Raw genomic sequence first — 13,318 nt, 5'->3', positions numbered from 1 at the left:
AGCCACTGACAATTCAACAATGAATATTTTTGTCTTATTTGCTGTATTTTGGGGGAACCATTTGAAATTGTTACACATTTCTTGACATCATTCATCTGTATAATTCAGCCTCTGTCTCCTAATAATAAGGACATTCTCCTAAACACCTCAACATCATTAAATGCTACTAGATGATATTAGTGAGGTGCTCCTGTCCAGGAAGCCCCCGTGTGTGGGGACCCTCAGCAGAGGGAGTGGGTAGAACCTACCTCCCAGTTCCTGCTGATCCCCTCTCCTCCGGGCTGGGAGAGCTGTCTGGATGGAAGATGACAAGGTACCAGTTCTACCTGGGAAACCCTGACACCCGTGTCCAACCCCGACCCCACCCAGATGCTGGCACCTACGTCTCAATTTGGAGGCCACAGTAGCCAGCAGAGGGCTGCAGTGTGCAGGGTGGGAGTAGAAGTCGCTGGGGGCGGGGAGGGGGGTAAGCACCAGCCCCAGGAGCCTGGAATAGCACCCAGCGTGGGCTCCGGCCTTGCCTTGCCTGGCGCACGACCACTCAGCTCACCCAGAACTCTGCTAAGGCAACCAGGCCTGAAGCAACCGAGGTGGGCACACAGGCCTCTGTCTGCAGGCCCAGGGGGTCAGGCAAGGAGATCTCCGTCAGGGCCAGCTTTGCTGGAGGAATTAAATATAGAACAGGGAGACACAGTTGCCAGGCAGAAGCAGGAGGTGCTGTGAATAGAACAGTGCTCTTTGCTCTGACAAAGCTACCAGGGAGCCTGATATGCATGTGGCAGAGGCAGACTCTCTGACCCTCACAGTGACCTCTGAGCTGAGTGATTCTGTCCCCACTTCACATGCGAGGAATTTGAAGATTAGACGAATAAAGTGGTTTCCTCAAGATCATTCTGCCAAGAAATAGAGACGTATGCAGACAGTTTAGAGCCCATGTTCTGGCCGCCGTGGTGATCGTCAGTCCTGGGGTCTCCACTTCAGATGGGTCTGACTCGAAGGCTCGGGCTTAGACCCACACACAAGTTCTTTAGCATTTCTCTGAACGTGCTGAGCGTGCCTGTACCTTGGCTCACATTTGCCCACAGGCCTGCGGTGCCTTGTGGAGTAGGTGCTTCAGGATGTATTTGACCGAGATGAGTGCAGAGCCAGGGCCTGGAGGGGTTAGGAGGCAACAGCGCACGGGAGGCCTGAGAAAGGCAGAGCAGAGGGCGCGGAGTCGTCTCCCTCCAGAGCTTTCCTTCGCAGGCCATGCAGGAGGCTCTGGAATGCTGCTCCTGCAGCCTGTCTGGCACAGGGACAGAGGCCAGGCGTGCACTGCTATCCCCTGTCCGGAGCTTCCCGCCCAGCCCAAGGTGTGCCAACTCTTGTGAGCCCTGAGTGGCTGGTTCTAGTTCAAGGCTCTGAGCTGGCTTAGCCCCAAACCAGGGCCTGTTTCTGGGCCTCAATGAAGCATGCCCATGAGTCAGCACTGAGGCTCCCACTGAGCAGGCAGGGCAGGATGTGGAGCCGGGAGCCGAGAATGGGGGGGAGGGGCACAGTGCTAGGCAAACACCTGGGAGAACCCACATCCTTGCAGCCTCCAGGGGCTGCAAGAGCTTTGCCCCTGCAGCTCTTTCACAAGAGTTCTGTTACAACCACTCCACAGGTGACGGCCGACTCCACGATGCCGGAGGGTTAGTAAACCTGGGGGCCTCAGGTCTGACCAGCCCCGTTCCTCTATCCAGGCATGACTGCTCTGAGAATCCCAGTACACCTGCAGCCCCAAGTAGTAGCCAGAAGGAAGGCTTAGGGGCGAGGGGAGGGAGGGAGGACAGGCCTTCAATCCCCATTTCCTGATTGTGTAACAACACTTCACTAAAATAAAGTCACACAGTGCATCTTTTATTAGACATTGTTTTAATACCATATCAAAACATCTTGACTAATGAAGAAAGCTTTTCCCCCAGCTTTGAACATTTTTTTAAACATTTTATAAGGTTGTTGTTTTTTTGTATTTTAATATATAAATACAGAAGAAACCTATCTTGCATGGGCTGATGCCACGTGTGACCATCAATGGCTAAAATGTTCTCAGAGTGCCTGAAAACAGGGGTAGCTGTACATATTCCTTTAATAAGTCTTTTGTTTGTCTGTTTAAGTTTTCAGGAGGGTGGGGGAATCCACAAGGGTCTAAGAAAAATGTTCAGGATTTTTGCAGGACACTTGTGATTGTTAAATCCTCTGAACTGACCAGAACCAGGAGGGAGGGAGGGAAAAGAAACGGGAATGGAGGGGGAGAAGGTCTTCCATGGGTTGTTGTTTTGGCAATGAAGTCAAGATCTCAGGGTCCCACAGGGAGAAAAGTGCAAAACCAAGCCAGAAAAATGGACAAAGAAAACCAAGGCAGAGAGGTTGGTGACGGAGAGGGCCGACGGGGCGCTGGGCACAGGGCGCTGTGCTAGGGCTCCCGTAACGTCAGGACAGGAGTGGTGAGAACCTGGCTCTCTCTGTGCGTTTCTGTTCTAGCTGGGCAGCAGACAGCAATCTGTAAACATCACGAGGGAAAACACCAGTCGACACTAGACTTTTTTTTTATAATTTTTTTGTTTTGTTTTGTTTTTTTGTTTTTTTTTGGTAAACACTTTAGAGACAGACCCACAACGCCTTTCAAAGGTGAAAAGAAAATGCCCTTTCCCTCCTGGGATGAGGAGTGAGGGGAAGGGTGGCGGTTGATTCTTTCTTCTCTCAAACTCGCGGCTCATCCAATTTGGTGTCCTCAGGGAGAAAGGGAGAACCATTCTCCAGAAGTCAGTGCAGTAGGGGTGCCCTGTTCCCACTGGTGTCCCCAACTCAGCTCTGCCCCAGTGTCCGAAGCCTCCTCTCAGGAACAGAGCTGGCTGTCCCTGTATGGACCACAATACGTAAGTCATGCTCCATCAGGCTGACACCAGGCAGGGGCGCCTGTGGTTCCAGTCTTGGGGCCCCAAGAAGGCAAACATGCCGGGAATTTGGACTCGCACTCCAGCACCAGGCTCCACTCCCTCTGCCTCACTCTCACCCTCGCTGTTTCTTCTCCCCATGTCCTCAGTGTTTGAGGTGAAGGTAAAAAGAGCAAATGTCCCTGATTTGTCTGCCATCATCAGCTGTTCTGGGAGTTTACTTGGAATAAATAAAATAAGCCTAACAAAGAATAAGAGAAAACAAACAAAAAATAAGAGAAAGAGAAAAAAAAAGAGGCCCCAAAACCTTTGGATGTGAGATGCGGTGGAGTCAGAATTTTCATTGCTCTGGGGGCGGTTTGTCTATTTGCCAGGAAAAAAGAAAGTTCCAGTCCAGAACTCGGAAGGGACAGGTAGGATGGGGGACAGGAGAGAACGGTCAGCTTACAGTAAAGCAGGGTGCCCTGGGGAAGAAATGGAGAGGCCAGACCGGAAGGCTCTATCGGGGGACACGTGTGCACATTTTGAGGAAGTTAGTTGCACTGGCCTGCTGTGGAACCAGGAACCTGAGCTGTGGGGTGAGTGGGGCCAAGTCTGGCCTGCAGGCCTCAGATCCATCTGGCAGCAGGGGAAGTGGCCTGAGGCGGGAAGAGCCAGCAGTGGAATGATGACTGACACCGTCCCCCAGACTGTCTTGTTTAGTAAGTATGATGTCCACCCAGGCATGGGGAACGAGATTATCCCCGTCCCCAAAGAGGAGTCAGAGCCCCTGAGGAGCTGACCTGCCAGAGCCACTCAGTGAGCACAGAGCAGGCTGGGCCGTCAGCCTGGTGTCTGGCTGCTGAGCTCACGCTGCTTCTCCCACCTGGCACATTCCAAAGGGCTCTGCCTTCTTCAGGGAGAGTCACCCTAGACGTCTGGCATAGACTGATCTTTCCCCAGCGAATCAACTGTACCGAGCAGGTTTTTCTTTATAACTGTGCCAGTTTGCATTTCTTAGCCCCTCCAGAATAATTTTCCCCTAACAGAACTACTAACTGATAAGATACACCCCTCCCGGGGGTGGGGTGTGTAGGGGCAACTCAGCCCTCACACCCAGGCCCCAGAATGATCTGACCCCAAGCCTTGTGCACGTAGCACCCGCAACCACCAGCTCACCTTTCAGAGGAATCAGCAAGCGAGCCCAGCAGGGTCAGTCCGCAGGGTGTTCTGGACAAGATCTGTTCACTTCAAACCACGAGTCTATGCAGCTGAGACGGGAGGCGGCAAGGGGAGACAGGTTACCGCTGACCAGGCCGCTCCTTAGGGGGCTCGCTCCAAGGGTCAGGTTTCTGAGCAGGGGTTTCCTAAATCTCGCCTGCGAGGACCCCAGGGGAAAACAAGCGTGTCCCCAGATACCCACTTTCTGAAGCAGCAAGAAGGCAGAACACCAAACTGATCTTGGCTCAGCCAGGGCAGCCAACTTGGCATGGTGGGTATAGGACTGGAGTGGATCGGGATGCTAAGGGAAGAGGGGAGTGTGGCCTTGAGAGGGATCAAGACCTTACCTGCATGGAGCCCAGGACGATGGCAACAGCTACTAGTGAGAAGGGGAGAGTGGCTAGACTGTACAGGGCAGCTAGTCAGCCACATCTCAGGCTTGAAGGGCAGGAAGTGGGAACAAAGACCCGGAAGCCTGGCCATTACTCTGACCTCTGGGGACCTGAGAGAACCCTCCCCTGAGTCAAAGGGACAGCTCGATGCTCCCTCACTGGTGGGAGACTTCTTAGGAGACCCCCAAGCTACCTGGCACAGTTTGCTGCGGTCGCAGCCAGCATCTAGCACTTCCCCGAGAAAAAGGATGGCCTTCTGGCTTAGTGACATTGCTAAGAGGACAGGAGGCTGACCGTGAGACGCTGGTCTCTAGTGTTTACAGAAAGGACTGCCTGAGTCAGAGAGGGAACAGAGATCGCCCTAAGACAGCTTTCGGATTTGTAAACCAACATCTGGATATTTTCAAAGACAGGGATCAGACAGATAATTTGCATAATTCTTCCTGGAGCCAAAGATTCCCTTTTTCTAGTCCTGGTTGGTGCCTGGCTAGGACGCTGGAGAACTCTGTGCTGGACCCGCACCCAGACCCCTCCCCTAGGCTAACCTGGAGCCTCGCCTGCGTCAGCCACATCCATGCGCAGGGTGCCACTGTTGCCCTGTGGCCAGTGGCCCGGTGACTCAGGTTTTGGAAAAGCCCATGTGTCAGGCAGAAGCTTTGGGGCTCGAGGAGCCAAGAGCAGGTGGCGGCCATAGGCAGTACAGAGTGTCCTCCCTCTTGGGTAAGGAGGTGTCTTCTTTCCAGTCGGAAACAAGAACAAGGCTCATGCCGGAGACTGAGGATAAATCTCAGCCCTGCTAATTATAGCAGCTTTCAGTGCTGTGGCCCCACAGGTAGTGGCTATTCCTGCCGCCTGGCCCTCTGGGGAGCAGGGGCGGGTACAGGGGCAGCAAGCATGCTGTTCCACACTGCCTGCCTCGCACAGATGAGAGGCCTCCCCCTGTGAAGCAGGGGGCTAATGGAGGGAGAAGAAACTTGGAGGGATGGATGGATATCAACCTTCCAAAGAAGGGAATTTTTGGCTCTTTGGGATCCTAAGCACCTTCAACCTGTGGGGCTCCACAGGTCTCCCCATCAACCCTCACCATCCAGGTTGTCAAACCAGAGCAAAACCTCTGGCAATTCCACTCGGCATGTCTGCTGGCTCAGAGCCCGGGAGGAAGGTGGGGGAGGAGGCCATCCCTCAACAAAAGGAGACAGAATGGCTAGTGATGAGGGTCTGACTTCTCCCCGGACCCACGGGGAAGAAGCCCTCTGGGATCTGGCGAGCTGGCCCTGCCGTCCTCTCGTACCTTTTGTGATAAATGCACAGGCAGGGCAGCCTGGCTATCGTGTCCCCCTGAAGCAGCTCCTCCAGGCAGATCACACACTCCCCCGCGTCTTTAGTCAGCACGTCATCTGCAAAGGGGGGACAAGGAGAGTGGGAGAGGGTCACCACCAGCAGACAGGTGGCACCAAGCAGGCATGGGGCTGTAACTGGTTGGGACTGCTTGGGTCACCCAAAGTGTACTAGGTTCTATGGTGACAAAGAAGCCCAGGATGGACCTGGCCCTGAAGGCTCTCACTGCAGAGACAAGACATGCGCACCACAAGTTTATTGTCTAAAGACAAAATGGGATTAATCACCAAGTAAGTGGCCCAGGGAGTGGAGGGGGCTTGGGGAGGGAGAGACATGTAGCACACGCAGCATGAGGCAACCTGTTTCCTTGTATAGACTTTTCCCCTAAACATACACATAGACCAGGTGCACTGGTTTTTGGTTTGGGAAATATGATGATGGAGAAAGTGGCACAAGGCAAGAAGGAATGGAAGAAACAGGTATTCTAGCAAGTACTTGTACATGCACGTCCGTAGCAGCATTATTCACAATAGCCAAAGGGAGGAAACAGCCCAAAAGTCCACCAACTAATGAACAGATAAACAAAATGTGGTATATCCATGCAATAGAATACTACTCAGCCACGAAAAAAGAACAACGAATGGACACAAGCTCAAAAATACTACAGTAAGTGAAAGAAGCCAGACACAAAAAGCCACCTCTTGTACGACTGTATTATACGAAGTGTCCAGAATAGCAAATGCATAGGTAAAGACAAAAAGTAGCTCAGGGGCTGAGGGCAGGAGGGATTGGGGAGTGACTGTTTAAGGGGTTTAGAACCCCTTTTTTGTGGTAAGAACACTTAAGCTAAGATCTAGCCTCTTAACAAGTTTTTAAGTGTACAATACAGTATTATTTTAACTACAGGTACAATGTTGTACAGCACAGCTGTAGAACTTACTCATCTTGCATAACCGAAACTTTTTACCTGCTGAGTAGCAAGTCCCCATTTCCTCTCCCCTCAGCCTCTGGCAACCACCATTCTAGTCCCTGGTTCTAGGAGGCTGCCTGTCTTAAATATCACTTAAATATGTAAGTGGAGTCACGCAAAAGACGTTCTTTGGGGGTGATGAAAGTGTTGCTAAATGGATAGACATGGTGGTTGTACAGCATTGTGAATGTTCTCAATGTCACTAAACTACACAACTCAATTTTTTTAGAAAGAAAACTGCCCCTGCCATCCCCACACAAAAGAAGGAATGGAAGAAAGCTGTAGCACACCACGGGCCCCAGCAAAGCCATGGCCACGGAAGCCGAGCGCAACAGGGAGAGCGCCACAGCGAGGCAGCAGTTCTTTATAACATTTCTAAGACATTCTGGGCACTGGCCACTCAGTGAATAAGCCACGAACTCAGGATTCAAGAAACTCAGAGTCTAACAGGTCAGGACAAACAAGAAAATGGAAATGAACAGCACAGGAATTTCTGGCAGGTCTTATAATACATCCAGGCCCCAGGATGAGGTATGAAAGATGCCTAATCAGGGTAGGGCCTGTTCAGAAAAGGATTATTCCAGGCAAAGGGAACAAACAGTATTTGTGTACCTGTGAACTGCAGGGAGCTTGCTATGGCAGGTGCAGAGAGACTCCTGGGGTGAGGGGTCGTGGTGCGGGTGGAGGGGAGGCAGGAGGGAAGATGACACCAGACTCGTGTCCTGCTGCAGTGCCCGGGCTTTATCTGGCTCACTGAGAGGCCCGAGAGATGCACTCTGATCCCATCTGGTCTCTGGAAACTACTGGAGAAGGGATCGAAGACCCCACAGATGGGGGAGCCCATTCTAGAAGCCAATGCAACAATGCAGGGGGTATGAACTCATACACTAGCAATGGGGGCAGGAAGGGAGGAATTCTGCATTAACAGGGGAGCTGGGCAAATGGCGGGCGATTGTCACGAAGAGGGAACCCAGAAGGAGGAGGACAGGCATGGGAATGAAATGAATTCATCGCTGGGTGGGAGGTGCTGACCAGGGGTCTCTACTGGGACACACTAATGGAAACCTCCATCAGTCTGTTCAAGTCTTGATCTGGCGTTTAGAAGAGAGACGTAGGCGACACGTCGTAGAAGATGTGGGATAAAGAGATTGTCTGGAGAGAAAGTTTAGACTGAAATCCATAGAAGGCAAAATACAAACCCAGGTCAACATTAATATCTGAAAGGATGGTGAAAGAGGTGAAGTAAGCAAAAGGTTACCCAGAAGTTCTCAAAACTAAAGGAGAAACACCAAGAGAGCAGGATCATGGATGTGAAGAAAGGACAGCTTGAAATAGGATCAATTCTCCACTACTGAAAAATGTTAATTGTTCATGAATATTGCCCATGATACACACTCAGGGGTGCGTGTGTGTACATTTTCACTTGAGACCCGCGATCTTAGGAACAACGCAGGGCACAGGGTACTGTCCCCACTTTACAAATGAGGAAAGAAGTCAGACATCTTGCCTAAGGCAGAGGGCTGGTGAGCGGCCAGGGACCTTCTGCTTGGTGTGCTCCTCCACTGCTGTTTCTCTGTGCCCTCTGATTACTTGGGTCCAAAGGGAAAAATCTGGGGCTCATAAAATGAGGATTCTCCATGGCCTAGAAGGCTATGGTGACTCCAAGCCCACCACCGGGAACTCCGAGGAAAAAGCCTAAGATAGAGCCGATTCAACACTTCAGACCCCATGCCCGTGAGTTGTGAGGGAAGTCACTCTTAGCTACTTGGCCACCAGGACAATCTGTGGTCATTTTCTCTGTTAAGATCTGGCCAAGCCAAAGGCCCACCCGAAAAGGGCAAAAGAGAAGAGAAAAAGTAGACAGCACACAGCCCGCCACTGGAGTGTAACCTCAGACTCCAAACATGGTAAGTGCAGCTCAAAGAAAGGGTATCGTCTCGTTTTTTAAGAGCACTAAATACTATACATATTTATACATTTGCACATGCATTACTTTTATCATTAAGAAACGCCAATAAATAAACATTTACCAAAAAAAAAAAAAAAAAGAAAGAAACATTGACTCTGAAATGCATCAAAGGATAAGGACTGGGGGAGGCAGCTCACGGGACGTGACACAGCGGGTACACAGTACAACGTAGATTTTGGGTGGTGGGTATTTGGGTGTTCGTGGCAAAACTCCTAACTCTGCTGCATGTTTGAGATTTTTCATAATAAAATATCAGAGGGAAAAATAAAGATGGGAGGAAAGTCTAGCTGTGAGAAGGCAGAGTCATATTGTAGACCTCCCTGGGCATTTATTTCCCACTCTCTTCGTCTCATCTCTAAAGCAAGAGTTTGGGTACAGCCCTCAGTCTCCTTTCCCGTACTTCTCTCTATGATTTCCCTGGGAGCACAACATTATTGCTTCTGAAAGAGTGTCCCCTTGCATTTCACCCTACCAATTGGTAATTCCGTTGTGACCCTAAGGGGCAAGTTAGAATGAATTCCCTGGGTCCCAAACAGCTTTCAGGCTGGCTGCACTTTCCTGTCCTCTGTGAGCTCCAGGAGGGTCCGTGAGGCCCCTCGCCTGCTTAGAAGTGACTAAAATATGGGACACAGAGCCAGGAATGGAGATAAGAGTTGGAGCTTGCTTCTTCAACAGGATTAAACTGGACTCTCCTCTCTTCTCACACTGGATATCACTAGGGAAAGGGGAAGGGATGGGAGCCGCAAGGATGGTGCATTTTCTTATCCTGTTATGCACTCAAGGACTCAGGCTTGAGCACATGAAGGTGAGACAGTCTTTTCTTACTAACAATCGACGGCTATCACACAACACTTTACAGAGCATTTGCATGCGTGGTATAGTGTTGTGCCTTACCAGCCAGCCTGGGTCTGCATGCAGCACTGGAGGGAAGAATGAAACTGTGCAGCTGGCCCACCAGGCTGGCACGCAGCAGGGAGCGCATTTCACTGGTACCAAGAGCCCTGGCTGCAAAAGGCCACCTGAAGGTTCCTGGGATGGGGCTTGGAACCTGACCGCGCGGGGAAGCCAGCAGTGCCCACACCAATACAGTGCCCAGGGAGCAGCATTCTTCCCACGGTGGAAGGCAGGGAGCATGCCTGAGTGGACTGAGAAAAGCTTCCTGTCCCAATCCCTGGGGCCCTGAAAATCAGCAGCCCCCAGATGTCCCTGGGGGCCAAGCAGGGGAGTGGAAATGGCTGAAGCTGAAGCTTGGCTCTCAACCAGTTCCTACAAGACTTCCACACTCTTCAGATGGGAGCCTGCTGCCTGCTGTCGGAGGACCTCATGGTACAAAGCCAAGGACGCTGGGCCTGGCACAAGTTAAGGCCACTCTGCAGATGGACACAGATGCCCCTTGGCAGCCCCAGGTTCCCAGCAGAGGGGGCTCAACCAATGCTGGCTGATGAGAACACAGGAATGAAGCTGTGCTTTCTGCCTTTCTCTTACTGCCTCTCAAGCCCCTTCGAAGCATCCTGCTACGCTGTGCAAGGTCACTGTAACTGCCCAAGGGAGTTTGGAAGTGTGTTTGGACTGGCTGGGGGTGGTGCAAAATGGTGCCAATGCCTGTCCCTCCAACCAGACCAGGGAACTAAACCAGAGTGGCAGGCAAATTTCTCTAGTGCCCAAATGGGAGGTACGATGCCTGTCGTGCGGCTGGGGGCAGGAGGTGAGGGCATACTTTTGCTTCCTCCCTAAGAAACAGAGGTAGCACTATTTGTCAAAGAAAAGGGATTTCGGAGGAGAAAAAGGAACCCTCACTTCTTTGGGGACAGTTATGTGCCAGGAACTTCACAAACACATCTCAATGAATCCTAGAGACCCTGTGGGGGTCTTTGGATCAGTTCATGCAGCTGGTAAGTAGCCACGACCCCCAAGCCCAGTTCCTTCCACTTGGCCAGCTTGCTAACTTTCCTTAAAAGACCAGGAGACAGGGTTTCTTCCTTCGGGCTGGAAAACATCACTGATCTCATAGACAGCTTCAGATCTTTCTTTTTGTGAATGTGTGTGAGCAGAGGCCCAAGAAAGGTGGAGGGAGGAACCTAGATGCTCAGAGTGAACAGACCAGATTTAGGAGCTGCACTGCTGCCCTTCAAGTACTACTGTGGGGCTTAGCTGCCCTGCAGAGAGCGCTGGCTCAACATTCCCCAAGGGACCCCCAGAGCTGCTGGGGGGGGGTCGGGAAGCCCAAACAGCTACAGATACATTTCTGCGGGCAGCCAGGAGTGAAGGCTGATGCTATGCAGCTCACAGCCAGCAGCTAAGCGTGGGACTGTACATAATAGGTTTCCCCTTGTGCCTGATGGCAGTCCAGGCCCCAGTGAGAAGGGAGGCGGGAGCCAGAGGGAAAACCCCCAACAAATGACGCAGAGACACAGGCTCCACCCCCCAGCCTCATTTCCAGCCTAGGTGTGGAAAAGCCTGGTCTCGCAGCCTGTCAGCATGCGCAGAGCTGCCAGCCCAGGCTCCTGGGGATAGGAAGGAACAGAGCCACCAATGCCAGGACTTGCCCGCTCCCTTACAGGGAAATCTCCAGGCAAAGGGGAGACATTGGGCAGAGAGTTCCCCTACCAGCAATGGCATCCCCACTCCAACACCCTAAAGCTAATTGTTTGGAGAGGTGGGTGGCAATGAGGACAGCCCAGAGGGGTGAGCCACTAAAGCAAGCTCAGGCCCAGAAGGCTTCGACGGACAGAGGCTCCCCACAGCAACCCCACTCAGTCCCCTCTCCTTGGGCCTCCCTCCCTCCCTCCCAGCCACTCCTCAGCAGCTGCTGGGCGGGCCCTTCTCCCCTCCCTCCTGCAGCACCAGGACAGACACCTTCACAGCCAGACTCAGCCCCTGCCACAGCATCGAACACCAGCTCCTGGCAGTGCCCAACTAGGCTGGGCAAACTCCTAGGCCAGGACCCGGCTCCCCCAGGACCAAGAAAAGGCATTCCCATCCCAACTACAAGGTCTCAGCAGACAGAGACACAGGCCAAATAAGCACCAGTTACTCAGGTCTGCGGGCTCAGCTCAGGGCAAACTAGCAGGAGGTATTCCTGCTCTCCGAGGAGCTAGATTCCTTGTCCTTTAAAGAAACCTTGTGTGACATTTAGCATTTCAAGAGCCCTGAAGTTGGTTGGGGGCAATGACCTTTGCCAGAAAGGAGGGGAGGGCAGTCAGGACATAAGAAGCAAAGGATGGGTCTGTGCCACCAAAGAAAGCTGAAGGGAGAATCTTCTAAAGCTGTTTGACAGCCACCAAGCTCTCCTAATACTGCTGGCAAAGGAACCTGCCACACGCCAGAATCTCCCAGGACCAAGGACTCCTGGGCTGGCCCTGGAACCAGGACCACCTGCTTTCAATGGGCAGTCGGGCATCTGTCATGCCCCCACCCCAGGATATGACTCTCTTCTAGTCATGGCAAAGTCAGGTCCCTCCTCACAAGGTTCCCTCTGCTAGCTGGGCAACTTGTTGGTCGAAATTTGAGTGCATATTCTTGAGGGCGAGTTCTCCCAGGCTCAGACCACAAAACAGATGTTGGAAAGGGATAGAAATTAAAAGGCCCATTCAAGCTGGCCACATTTACCCAAAAAATAGGTCCCTCCAACTCCTTCCTTATTTCCTAGGAGTCCGTGGGTCAGAGCCGCCCGGGAAGAGGAGAAGGAAGGATGTCCCAGTCGGTGCTCTGGGGTCTGGCGCCCGCCCTGCCCCTCCAGCAGGGCTTACCGCCTGCCTGCAGCACTGCTTACTGGGCTTCACATTTCTCTTGAGCACTGGGCAAACCAGTTGAACTAGTCTTGCTTTTCCTAAATTGTTTTTTTTTTTTTTTTTAATCTGGCAGGCGGCTACTGGAGGCCTTCCAACCCATGGCTCAGGCCAACCCTCATAATAAGAAAAATACTACTTTGTATCTGCCTCATTTAGGAGTTTTCTATTTTTTTTTCATTCGGTGGTTAACTAAATTTCATCTTGTATATAACTGCTGTAAATTTTCTAAAAAATTCCCCAACTGGTGCCAGCAATTACAGGAAGTTTGTGTGTGTGTATGTGTAGATGGGAAATCTCCAGGGAGTGGCCAGGTGTTCCAGTGACTGTTCATAAGAAAGTAGCACGTCTCTCTCTTTCCATTAGAAAAGCCTCATCCTGCCCCCTTTTCAGAAAGATTCTGAGAACGCTACATTTCACAGACTCTTTCATCTCCTCATAAAAAAAAAAAACTTTTTTAACTAGAAAATATCAAATGAACCCAGGAGGTTGGGATAATGAGAAATCATGGGTAAAATCATATTACTGGCAAAACCAAAATAAATATCTAGAGGTCCCGATTGGGAGCTTTGGCCTATGGACCTTAAAGGTCTGTGCTTTGTCTGAACTAGAACAGGCCTCAGACCAGCCCCTGAGACTTCCACTCTACATACAAACCCCAGGTGTCTAACGACTTCTTAGCTGGAAGGTTTAGGTGTCTTCAGAAGAGACGCCTCCTTTTCATATTAATAGTACATACAGAG

The 13,318-nt window shown here is 51.6% G+C and overlaps 1 protein-coding gene across 3 annotated transcripts in view; it reads right to left on the bottom strand.

Moving 5' to 3' along the window:
* Positions 1–1,879: 1,879 nt before the first annotated feature.
* Positions 1,880–13,318, bottom strand: part of ZNRF1 (zinc and ring finger 1) — a 93,286-nt gene continuing 81,847 nt past the window's right edge. Inside the window, exons 3-5 of one of the 3 annotated variants that reach the window (XM_033127867.1) lie at positions 5,802–5,907; positions 4,077–4,168; positions 1,880–2,882 (exon numbers count right to left, since the gene is read on the bottom strand). In XM_033127867.1, the coding sequence (XP_032983758.1) occupies positions 4,111–4,168; positions 5,802–5,907 (164 nt within the window). In that variant the 3' untranslated portion in view covers positions 1,880–2,882; positions 4,077–4,110. The other 2 variants (XM_033127868.1, XM_033127869.1) reach the window with 2 other exon arrangements.

The sequence above is a fragment of the Rhinolophus ferrumequinum genome, chromosome 15, assembly GCF_004115265.2.
Source record: "Rhinolophus ferrumequinum isolate MPI-CBG mRhiFer1 chromosome 15, mRhiFer1_v1.p, whole genome shotgun sequence".
Lineage (NCBI taxonomy): Eukaryota > Metazoa > Chordata > Mammalia > Chiroptera > Rhinolophidae > Rhinolophus > Rhinolophus ferrumequinum.
Note: the sequence above shows the minus strand (reverse complement) of the source record. Positions and strands in the feature narration are given on the sequence as shown.